Below are 12644 nucleotides of genomic sequence, written 5' to 3'. Positions count from 1 at the left end.
AAATTGTTACATATAAGGAAAGAAGGAATTACCCTGTTTTTTCTAGGGCACATTGTATTTCAGAATAGACAAATAGTTAATACAACAAAGTTTTTTTATAGAATCCCAACAAGCAAATATAGAGGCACTGCTTTTGAAAAGTCTAATTATTGGAGGCTAAACCCATCAAGTAAAAGACTGGTCAAGTTTGTAGTGGATCACCAGGCCACCTACACCTGAAACCATTCATCAGTCCTGGTACCACCCGAAGCGAGCCACTGAGTGCCTCCCGCTGTGATGTGCTGAGAAACCCAGAGCAACGTCTGTGGGCATTCCTGCCAGAAATAGAGGAAGACTCAGAAGTGGAAGGTAGTCAAGCTTCCAGATGGAATTGCCAGCTTATAGGAAATAAGGGTAAAATAACACAGTAAAGGTTCCAGAAGACATGGGGGCAGAGGAGATAGAAGGGGTCGTCCTCTGAGACGAGAGACATATCAGCCAAATATAGTGCTTATCTTGTTGAGAGTCTGGCCCAAATAAACTCACTAAAATATATTTGGAGTAATAAGGGAATGTGAGATATTAAATAATTATTAGTAACTATGTGTGATCATGATACTTTGGTAATGCTAAAAAATATCTTTTTAAGATACATAGTGAAGTATTTACAGATGAAACAATGGGTTTTCCTGGACTTGATTCAAAACCTTGCTCTGCAGAGTGTGACTGCCAGACCCAACAGCACCAACCTCACCTAAGAGTTAGAGATGCAGAAACTGAGAACCTAAGTCTTTACCATCTCCAAGAGACTCAGACACACACTTGAGATTGAGAAGCATTGCTGTAAAATACTGGGTGTGAGGGAGAGAGTGGTAGGGGATGAAAGAAACAAGGCTGCAAGTATTGATTATTACGGAAAGTGGAGGCTGAGTGCTTGGTGGAGTGACTGTAAATCAAGGGTTCCTAAACCAGGGACTGACAGACTGGACAGAGTGGTTGATATACTTAGCCCAGGGACTTTGCTAATTGGTTTGAGGTGCAAGAAAGCATTCAGATCAATATTGCCTGATATTCTCCAGGTTACTAGGTAATATTTAAAAGCCCTGAATGTATATGTCTTTAAGAAGCATTCCTTCTCATGAGAAAGAGAAAAGTGAAGTTGCTCAGTTGTGTTTTGACTCTTTGCAACCTCGTGGACTGTAGCCCTCCAGGCTCCTCCATCCATGGGATTTTCCAGGCCAGAGTACTGGGTAGCCTTTCCCTTCTCCAGGGGATCTTCCTGACCCAGGGATCAAACCCGGGTTTCCCGCATTGCAGGCAGATACTTTACCATCTGAGTCACCAGGGAAGCCCTTCCTTACCATATCAAGTATCAAATTGCTGCTTAAAGTTTCTGGGAGTAGTTGGTATTTAAAGTATCTTCACTCCTCACACTAGTGTGTCGACCCCTCTCTGCAGTCACGCCTTAGGCCTCTGAAGAGTCTGGATGGAGCCCCAGATGCTGACGATGAGGAGGACGCCGAGAGAGCCAGCAAGTAAGTCGTGGGTTGCTTGTTCTGTTCGGCCGAAGCCCTAGGTTGCAAGAGATATTTCAAACCATGCACATGCCTGGAGAAAAGGTTCTGCTCCTCGCAGTCTCGTCTTCAGCAGGAGGAACCAGGGCTAGTGGGAGGCTCACAGGGGATGAATCTTGAAATGGGAAAGCAAGATAGGCCTGAAATAACTTGTTCCTGGGAAGCAATGATGTCTGCAGAAATACCCAGGATAGTGTTCAAGGGGAAACAGAAGCCTACTCCTCCCCTCCAACTGAAGAGGGGCAGGTGAACATCAGGACAGTGGAAGGAGTTAATTGGAAAATCAGATCTGGGAGAGTGGCGGCAGGACCTCAGTGCATGGGAGGTATCATCAGAGGAAAATTTCATGAAAGTGGTAAAAATTAACAAAAAGTAAGGGAAATAGTACTATGTATTGAACTTTTAAAACAATGTTAAACTATTTGAGGACGATAGAATCATTTTTTCACCCCATTAAGTATATCTTTATTTACATAAAGGAATATGCATTCTCCAAAACAAGTGAATAAATAAGCCATACAAAAGTACTGAAAGTAAACTCAGAATGTAGAAAGTCCCAAGTGTTTGACATTTCTAAGGCTATTGCCCCCACACCCCCAGAATCAGACCGTGAAAAGCCCTGCTTGTGCTTCCAGATAGGTAAGGAGCTGTAAACCTCTGTGTGTTCTCAGTGCACACACTAAAGATTTCCGGTGTTTGAATTGGTATGTACATCACTATAAAGAGTTTGGCCATGAACCAGTTACTCACTTTACTGTCCCTCCACAAAACGTATCATGTTGGTTTTCAGCACGTGTCCTGTTTTTCTCCAGGTTGTCCTCTGAAGATGGAGAAGAAGCTTCTGCTTACTTCTACGAAAGTGATGACTCATTTGAAACAAGAGCAAAGGCTCCTTCCCAGGGTGAGATGGACTTGCTGGGTGAGATCCTGGACACGCTGAGCACGCACAGCTCGGACCAGGGGAAGCTGGCAGTGGCCAAGAGCCTGGACTTCTTCAGATCGATGGACGAGATAGACTACAAGCCCACGGTGAGTCAGTTTGCAGCCCGTAACATTAAATGAACACTTTCTAACCTCACTGTGCTGGCTGACGTGAAGCTAAGTGTCAAAACTCCAAAAATGTCATGAGAGTTAATCATTAAGACATGATTTCTATAACAAAATTCCAATCAAATGCTGGTGTTTCTCATCATTAACTGAAATTATTTTGTCAAGCAGTATTATTTCCCTACAACCTAATTTTATAGTTGTCTTTCTCAGGGAACTTTCAAATGTGAAATGTTTCCATGTTTTTCCTATATTCTTTGGCTCTTCACAACATTTTAGTAAGGGTATGAATTCAAGTAACGTTTCACTGTGTTGCTTCAGAAATGCATAAGACTTTGAGCAGATTGAACTGAATTCTTTAAAAAACACAACAGAGAGGTAGAAGTAATTTCTACCCTGTTCTGACTGTAATAATTCCAGAACTTGGCATTGATTATATAAGAGTTTGCTTGTTCTGAGTTACTTGGTAGGATTTTTTGGCAAATCCTTTTTATTTCTCAGCTTTTCTGTAATGACAGAGGCTGTACACATCTGAGATGCACAATTTGATGTTTGCCTATAGACTGCAAAGTGCTAGCCACAGTCAAGCTAATTAGCCATCCCTTACCTCACAGAGTTTACTTTTCTCTCCTCTTCTTTGAGGCCAGAGTACTTGAGACCTGCCTTCTTCCCAGTTCAGTCTGCATGCTGCACGCTAGGTCCCTGAGCTTCGCCACCCGCGGGACTAAACCCTGGCCTTCCTGCCCCTCCCCTCCCGACCCTGGGACCACGCCCCCATTCTGCTCTCTCCACATAGGAGCTTGACTGGATTCCGCAGAGAAGTGAGATCATGTAGTATTTGTGTCCTGACTTACTTCATTTAGTGCAGTGCCCTCCAGGCCCATCCTTGGTGTTTTTTAAACCTTGGTTTTACTGATGTTAGTCACTCAGTCATGTCCAACTCTTTGTGACCCCATGGGCTATATAGCCCACTAGGCTCCTCTGTCCAGTGGGATTCTCCAGGCAGGAATACTGGAGTGGGTGGCCAGTCCCTTCTCGAGGGGAATCTTCCTGACCCAGGGATCGTACCCGAGTCTCCTGCGTTGTGAAGAATTCTTTACTGTCTGAGCCACTAGCAGCATCCATATTATCCCAAATGGCAGGATTTCCCCCTTTTTAAAAAGGTGAGTGATAATCGCAGCGCATTTTCTGTATCCATTCACCTGTCCGTGACATTTAGCTGCGGGAGCCTCCCTATACTGCGAGCAGCGGGCAGTGCACACGCGACACACACCCGGAAGTAGGGGTACTGCGTCTTGCTGCAGTGCGTCATAGGTCTGTTTTTAATTTCTTGAGGCCTGTCCATGCCGATGTCCAAAGTGGCTGCATCAGTGTACACTCCCACCCTCTTCTCCACATCCTCGCCGACACTCACCATCCGGGTTGAACTCTGCAGGTGACAGTTGCACGTGCCCGTCTCACGAGCCCTGGGCTGTGGGCGGTTTTCCAAACCCACCATCGCGGCTCCGTCTCCTCAGGGCGGGACTTTTGAGTTCCCAGCCTGGCAAGAGAAAGATTTCAGAGTGGGAAAGAATATTGCTGAAGTAACGTGCCTTCCGTTTCTTCTAAATGTGTCGTTTCTCCTCTTAGAACAAATCCAACGCGCCCAGCGAGAGCAACCTGGCCCTGCTCTGCAGCGGCTCTGGGGACCAGGCTGGGTGGCACCGGGGCCAGGATGACAGCGCCCTGCTTGGCCGGCAGCTGCCTCCCTCGCCCAGGAAGCGGCTGTCCTCCGGCGCGGGCACCGACCCTCTGTTCATCCTGGAGGAGGAGGCGGGCGAGCGACCCCTCGGCGCAGGGAGCCGGCCCCCGGCGCCAGGGCAGCCGGGCCCCCCTCCAGGCGCTGGAGCGCCCCCTACGGAGAGGAAGGAAACGCTGAGCCCGACTGTGGACGAGCCGCCGGAGCCCGGCCTGGGGCGGCGCCTGTCCACGTGTGTGCCCTGGGAGAAAGAAGGGGAAGAAGCTCCAGAGGCCGCAGCGGGGTCTGGGCTGCTTCAGGAGGTGGTGTCTTTGTGTCATATCACGTCTGCTTTCCAACAAGACCTGCACATCTCAGGAGGGAGGGCAAGCGGGAACCAAGCTTAAGTCAGCAAACGAAGTGCCCGTCACTGGCACCCAGCCTTCCACGGGGACGTTCAGGAGCCCACCACCCTGTGTCCTAAACAAGGAGTGGTCGGAAAGGCGACTCTCCCTGCTGTCTGAAGTTGTTTTTCATTTGGGACACTTACCTGTCCGCGCTTTCGTCTCCTGGTAGGTCGATGATCCATTGATTTTTTAAACGTAAAGCTAATTCTCCTCCTGTGCCCTTCAGTCAGGTACGAGTTTGTATGTATGTATGCTGAAAGTATATATTGAACATCCGATTTCCCAGTGTTTGGTGCTTAACGCCACTTATTTAAATTAAGTATGCATCTAACCCTTGCACATAACCAGTAGCTACTGTACTAACCTGGTTGAGCATGACCTGGCCAAGATATCAAAACCTATCAGAACTAGCCTGAAACTGTTGACCCACTGATTGCCTTAATCTTAAGCCTATATTAAGCATACTTAACCTAATTTATGGGATTCCATGTAAATTCTGAAAGATAAGTTATGTGTTCTGCAGAGCAATAATGCCTTTTTCAATTAATCAAATCAAGGACAGAATTCATTTTTTCAAAGTTTAAAGGCTCTCTCGTGGACACTGCAGCCATGTTTTTCAAAAAGTATAAAGGTATACACATTTACCTGTCACTCGGTGAAATACATGAAGTGCTGAGTTACAATGTGAAAGTAATGACTGCTGTTTACAAACGACACTTTAAATTTCTTCACAGCCTCTCTTTGCCTTCGCTAACTAGGAGTCACCCCAGAAAGCCAGATGAAACAAAATGTCCTGGTTGAAAAATGTGCTTGTCTGTTTTCCTCCTAACTAGTAATTGTCTACCAGAATGCTTCATGACATCTCAGACTTACTGCTAAAATAACTGACTTTATATTTGGCAAGTGGTAGATCTGCAGGCCCAGTGCAGCACAAGGGCAGAGTCCCCGCATCTGTCTGCTCAGCATGTCTGCGGTGTTTAAGGTCCTGTACCCGTGCAGTCCGTCTTCACAGTTCATAAGCTGTCACGCAGATTGCCTTGGTTCTCCCCTAACACCTGTTTCTGTCCCGGGATCCCGCCCCGGGCCCACCTTCCGCATGGCTGTCATACCTTCTCAGGCTCCTCTTGGATGTGACCGTCTCTAGACCCTCCTGGTCTTCGACGACCTGGGCAGTTCTGAGGACAGGTCGGGTCTGCTGTCGGCCGCACCACTGCCAGACCTGTCCAGCATTTTTCCTGTGGTCGCGGTGGGGCGGTGGGTCCCGGGGAGGGGCTCACAACAGAAAAGCGCCGTCTCCATCAGCCCAGCCTGCCCCCAGGGCTTGCGAACGTTGCTGCTGGCCGGGGTCAGCCGGCTGGGCTCCTCCCGGGAAAGCCGCGCCTTCCCTCCGGTCCTCCTGCCGTCTTGGGGAGGAGACAGCACGCACGGCCTCCCTGAGGGTGGGGCTTGTGCTTCCGGTCTGATGCATGGTATCCACACACATTACTTGGAATCCTTCTGCATGGGACATGGTCCCTCCTCCCTCAAATTCACTGTCACACTGGGAAGTTCTCCTGAGAAGGAATCGAGCATTGATTATTACTATGAGTCTAGCCAGTAATGAAGCAATCAGGAAAAAATAACAGTGATATTGTGGTTCCTTGGTTGTTCGCTTTTTCAGTATATGTACTCTATGCATCCCCAATCATGATGGTTTTCTTAATTTATCATTTTAGGAAAGGTTTCACAAGCCACTCAAGAATTCCCATCAAAAACTGTGCTCTAGAATATTTACTGAAATACGAATTTAATTTTCAGTTAAGATCCTGGAAGAGGCTTTGTTAAAAACATTGCTTAAGATACTTATTCAGATCAGTCTTTAAATAATTTGAAGACAATGGCCAAGGTTTTCTTTTTTAAGGTAGATTCCAAAATCTTATTGGATATATTTTGGGAGGACAGTTATTCATTCATGTATATGAAGGAAGACAGATCTTGTTTTCCTTATAAGGATGAACTCTGTAAGTATTAAGGGGGAAAAGTCTGTAATCCTTTTTTTAACACAAAAGTAAGATTCAAGGTTCTTGTTAAATTTTGCCTTTATATACTCATTACAAAGTTCCATTTTATTTAAGTATATAAAAAAGTCCATTTATCAGAAGAGCTATTTTAAATGAGAAGGAAAAACTGTCACTCTGTCAGTCTGCTGGGCAGATATTATTCATAACTTTGAAAAGAATGTAAAGTAGCCCTTGACTACGAATATTGAAATGAGGCATTTTTTCCTTTAGAATTCTCCGTCTGGAGAATGGGATCACTGTGAGTGTAGTAGCCTTGATAGAATCTGGGTTTTAGTCCATTTGCTCAGTAAGCTTCAGAGCCTCAGAAATGTGAGTTCTCCTCTGTCTCGGTCACCTCCCCAGGTGTCTGACCATGGTGTATGGTGAGGACAGTCACCCACCGACAAATCACATTTGTGTTAAGGTATTTTAAGCTGGACTTGTGCCTTACTTTAACATACAGAATCAGCTCTGATAGTCCACATTAAAAACAAAAACTCAGCAAGTATTCATATTTCAAACTGTTAACATTTTGAGTATTCAAAGTCTGCTCTAGACTAGACTTCCCTGTATTACGGTGGCTGTAGGGAGAATGAAGGGACATTAAGGTGAGTTCTGAAATAAACATTATCTCTTTTCTTACTGTGTTCATATTTCTCTTTTCTTACTATGTTCATATTTTCTATTATAACTAGACAATATTTTCTATTATATGTAAACTCCCCTGCTGTTTGAATTTTTCTCCCCTGAAGGAGCAACACCTGTCCTACGCAGAACTGTATAAACGAGTCCGACCTTTGGTTCTGGGGCCTGTCTTTACACAGCCTCTAGACGGTCACCATGCTTCCCAAACCCACTCCATCTTTTACCCTAGAGGTATTGCATCCATGGTATTTCGGAGGCTAGCAGAGTCCCATGTGAACTCTTGGTACATTAAGTGTCGTTAAGTGGTATATTTTAATGGCTACCTACTTTAGCATATTTTAGAAAGGCACCAAAATATAGCATGACTATTTCTGATTAAAAATTAATAACTCATTTGTTTGATAAATATTTATCAACTCTTGGTACTGATCATAGGCAGGGTACAGTAACAGTGGACGTAAGGAAATAAAAGAATTGGCCTAGTCCCTGCTGTGCAGGAGCTAATTAAAAGGAAAAGGAATTGCAAATCTCTGTTAATAATAACAATGATGATAATATATTTTGCTTAGGAATTAGCCAAGATTCTATCACCAAAAAAAAAAAAAAAAAAGCCTTTTAAAGCTGCTTTAAACTAAAACATGCTCTAAGTACAGAACCACTGTACCATCTTTCCCTACTGTTATACGACGTGCAAGAATGCTGCTGTCTAGAAGACCTGCTCTTAAGGGACAGATTCGGAGGCTCTGAGATGCCGTGTGTTCTCATCCAGCTGGCTGTCCAGCACCCTCTGCTTCCTTGTACCCAGGCAGCGAGGCTCGGTGCTGAACGCGGCCCCTCGGGACCAGTCTCCACTCTGTTCAGGATGAACTGAGCATGTGGACGCCTGTTGATGGCAAGGCGTTTCTGCTGCCTTTAACCTGATAACAGCATTCTCTGCAAACACTTCCCCTGTACCCCACACACTCAAAAGCCATCTGCGATAGTGCTGCTGTGGAGTCTGTACTTGTATCCTAACAAACAAGACCCAGGAATGCTAATGAATTCATCGTTTCTGAAATAAGGTGAAGAGGAAAAAAAAAACTGTGACTCTTGTCATAATTAGTAGATCTTCCTTCTTTTTCTAGAATATCTGGATTTTCAGGAAAAGGTTATTTTCACGAAAAAATTTTCTAATGTGAATTCCGTTTTGTTTCACATACAAGATCTTGATTCTGGGTGGATAGCTGTAGATCAAAACACAAAGGATGTAAAATGAACACCAAACCTAATTCCCCCAAAGCACTTCTTCATATAGGAGATGGTTTTTTACAAACTCTGTCAGCACTGATGTCTTTCCTCTGTCTAGCCCAGGAATTTTTTAGTGTCTGTTTCTTAAATCTCGTTTAAGAGGCAGAGTTCTTTTGAGCAAATCAGTCAATGTTTTGATTTGGTCAAGATAGGGAATTATGTGTATTTAGAAAGAAGCATATTTTATCTTGAAAATAATATAGGATTTTGTGCAATATTTTTTTCTTGCATAATTTAGTTCATATAAATATGCACATCTGCTTTGCAAGCAGATGCCTTAAGGTCATGTTTTTCAGTATTTGTGTAAAATTGTATGTAGCAATGTTCCATGTGATTTTGGGGGGAAAAAAAACTTTTTACTGTTAGCAGGAGAAATGTTTTTGTTTATTTAAAATAATTATGACTATTGCATTATTGTACCATAACTAACTGCCTCAGCAACAATGAATATGCAATAAGAGAATCCTGAACTTTAGATTAGTATTGACAATACTGTTACTTTGAAAGAAATGTATATAGTGCAAAACGCTGATGCTTCATTTGTACATTTCACAAATGCTCAGTTCTGTACCACGTAAATTGAGATGGCATTTGTATGGTGATGACGAACCATTATGTCGACTGTAATATCCTTTGTGATGCATCTCTGGTAAGATTTATAAAGGGCATTGCCAATACTTTTTGACTGTCTGTAAATTAAGTTAATTTTTGTATAATGTACAGTTTGTTTAACCTTAAAGCTTCTATAGATTTCTACTTTTTATTATACTTGAATGAGGCAGAAAAGCACTGTGGAAAATCTGTAGCTCTGGATGTGACTTGCAAACATACCAAAAAAACAGAACAAGGTACTGAACTGAATAGCAAACTTAACCAGACGCTTTCTATCCAGAAAGCTGTATTTTTTCAAGCCAGACTTAAATGAAGTAATTTAAACTATAGCAGTCTTTTATCATAAAAGATTGCTAAGTCAGAATGATTACCTCTTTGATACGATAAACCTCTGAGCCTCTTCGTCTCTGTGTTACTCCACGTCTCAGAAGAGAGCCCTGTTGAGGTATGTTGACACCTCTGCCCTTTGGTATATTACATAACTTCCAGGACAAAATCTGACTCTCTGCATCCTGGATACACCATGTGTGTCGAGCCACCATCCTTCAGATGGTCTAGTTTCCACGTGGTTACTCTGAGAACCACTGAATAATCATATACCAAAAATGAATGAATGAATGAATTTCTTGAATCTGTTCTAATTTAGTACTTAGAGCAAACACATGTGAACTGCATGACATCTACAGTTTAGAATGCACGAAGCTTTTTACACAAAAGGTACATGTGAGGTTAAAAACTGAACTTTTCCAAAGCTTATTTCTCTTGCTTTAAACGAATAACTGTCTGGAAGGACTGAAATGCTTGAGCCTTGTGCTAGACATGATGACGTACCTGAACACACTTGCCCATTATCGAGACCTCGCATCCTTGAGGCTACAGGATAAATCATCTCTGATGTTGACTACTGTTGGGAGGACACTGTGTGTAAAAGTATTGTTTGGGGGATTTAAAAATATATGCAAAAGTCAATATTGGATGAACAACACATTACCATGAAGTGCCCAACAATGCAGGTTGAAAATAAAGTTGGTCATAATCAAACCCGCCTGGCAGTGACTCTTCTGTAACGACTGGCCAGCTCTCCCATCAGAGTTCTCGGTGAACTGTCACAAGGACCCCTGCCCCTTCATCTCAGAGCCTTAGGACTGCTGCGGTGTAAACCCAGGCCTAAGCCCTTCTGACGGGCCTGCTGGGGAGGGAGGCGTCCAGTGTCTCATGTCCAGGCAGCCAACTTCATGAGGCTCAGAAATGACAGAAGAGGTACGTCAGTGTCAGTAAGGTCAGCAGAGCAGGGCTAGCAGCCAAGCCAGACCAGGACGTACTGATCTTCATGGAAAAGCCGCAGATGGACAGATAGGAGATAGAGTGTGTCAGCAGCGCTCCCCAGCCTGGGAAGGTGCACTGACTTCCAGGGGCTCTCAGGGGCCCACCTAGAGCAAAAGTCAAACTTGAATTAAGCATAAAGTTTCCCTTGGGTGCAGAATTTCTGGGAATGATATGCTGAACTCTGCACATAAGCAAAGGTCTGCCCTAGATAAAAGAGTATCCTTGAAATCCTAAGATATAGCTAACTTTGATGGATTTTTAATTTTTAAAACTGTGCCTGCTACCATCACAGAGGTTGATCTCAGTACCTCTCTCAGTGTCTTGAGAAAAATGATGCAATTTTAATTTTACAGATGCAGATACAGAAACCCAGATGGATTTTCCTTATGTGAAAATGAGAGTGTTATTTTTGGAGTATTATTTTGCCATGGGTGAGAATCTCCTTGCCTAGAAGTGACAATGAATTATAGAACACACAAAACTTTACACATTTATGGGAAATACAGTATTAATAGGGTAAAAATTAAATAGTGTACTATGGAAGGTTTCCAGGTGAACTAAGACCTTCCCCAGGTTCTGCCATTGGTTTGGTCCTGTCACCTGATTTCCCTGAATATTCGTCTATTTAAAATAGAAGTCTGTCCTTAGAATGAATTTGTAATGTTAAGAAACCTTTGTGTACATTGCAGCTGCCACATACAGTCAGCCCTCTGTATCCATGCGTCGCCACAGGTCCAACCAACCTAGACTGAAAATACTAATTCAAGAAAGTTCCAAAAAGCAAAACTTAAATGTTTCTCTCACTGGCAACGAATTACATGCCACTTACACTGAATCAGGTCTTACAGTAAATCTAGAGACTATTTAAAGTACATGGGGGATGTACATAGATTATACGGGACTAACCACATCATTTTAAATGAGGGACTTGAGAATCCTTGGATCTGGCAGGAGACAGGGTGATCCTAAGACCAACCCTTGCCCTCAGCCCCTGTGGTCCCAAAGGACAGCTGTAATTTGAGAGAGAGAAAATATGCCTAAGTGTCTGATTTCATTTGAATGGATGGGTGTTCAGAACATAAAACCATAAACCAGAACTAGAAACATCTTACATTTTATAGAATCCCATGGCTCTTGAACCTATCTCTTCAGTAGAACCAGCAAAGCAGTTTACAAAAGGATGGAAAAAACAAACCTGGACGGTGCTCCAAGGGTTTCTGGAGTAGATTCTGTGATCAGTTCTTTGTAGACAGGAAGAAACTAAGGAACCGAGGCGGCAAGTGGTACCCTCCATGTCGCATAGCAACAGGCGGCCTGGCTGGGATGGGAGCTTGACGGGGATCCAGCCTCATGGTGCGGGGCAGGCCTGATACACATTCTCTCCTGTGAATATTAAGACAAGGCTTCAAAGATATTAAAATTTAAAAAATAAAAACCAAAAAAAAAATTTAAAAAAAATAAAATAAAAAAAAAATAAAATAAATTAAAAAAAAAAACACAACAAGGCTTCTTGACAAAATGCACTGGGGAAGTTTTTAACTTTGAGTACCCAATATCTTTTTGGAAGATGGTATTAATTAATTGCCCCCTCTGCGTCCCCAGCTCAATTAATTCAATTTCCACAAATCTTCGTTGCGTCCAAACATGCTCTCTGTGGCACCCTTCCCTCCCTTTCTCCCCTTCCTTCCTCCTGGTTTTATTTACACCTCTGTGGGCGATGGATGAGCATCGCCTGTCTGTGCATGGTAACTAAGGGAACACCTGCTGGCTGAGTGATGCTGAGGGTAAGGAAAGGCGCATCATGGATTTTTTGTTGTGGAGCCCGTTACTGATATGCAGGGGTTTCTAGAACACCTGAATGTCCTTGTCGGAATCTCCACGTTTATCTGCTACTTCAACATTTTTGCTCATGTTCAAGAACCAGCCTTCAAGACAAACTTCTTACTCTTCAGCTTTCTAACTTTAAAATCAAACCTACTTGAAAAAATGATGACTGTTCCATATTCATGGT

At 43.4% G+C, this 12644-nt stretch overlaps 1 protein-coding gene across 12 annotated transcripts in view; it reads left to right on the top strand.

The window, feature by feature from the left end:
- DENND1B (DENN domain containing 1B) overlaps window positions 1-10348 on the top strand; it is a 271609-nt gene extending 261261 nt beyond the window's left edge. For 7 of the 12 annotated variants that reach the window (XM_042229295.1, XM_042229292.1, XM_060396764.1 and 4 more), the window contains 3 exons: window positions 1417-1514; window positions 2366-2582; window positions 4230-10348. In XM_042229295.1, the coding sequence (XP_042085229.1) occupies window positions 1417-1514; window positions 2366-2582; window positions 4230-4724 (810 nt within the window). In that variant the 3' untranslated portion in view covers window positions 4725-10348. The remainder of the gene's footprint in view (window positions 1-1416; window positions 1515-2365; window positions 2583-4229) is intronic. The other 5 variants (XM_060396762.1, XM_060396761.1, XM_042229291.1 and 2 more) reach the window with 1 other exon arrangement.
- Window positions 10349-12644: the final 2296 nt, after the last annotated feature.

The sequence above is a fragment of the Ovis aries genome, chromosome 12 (assembly GCF_016772045.2).
Source record: "Ovis aries strain OAR_USU_Benz2616 breed Rambouillet chromosome 12, ARS-UI_Ramb_v3.0, whole genome shotgun sequence".
Taxonomy (NCBI): domain Eukaryota; kingdom Metazoa; phylum Chordata; class Mammalia; order Artiodactyla; family Bovidae; genus Ovis; species Ovis aries.
This window is presented reverse-complemented; position numbering and strand designations above follow the sequence as displayed.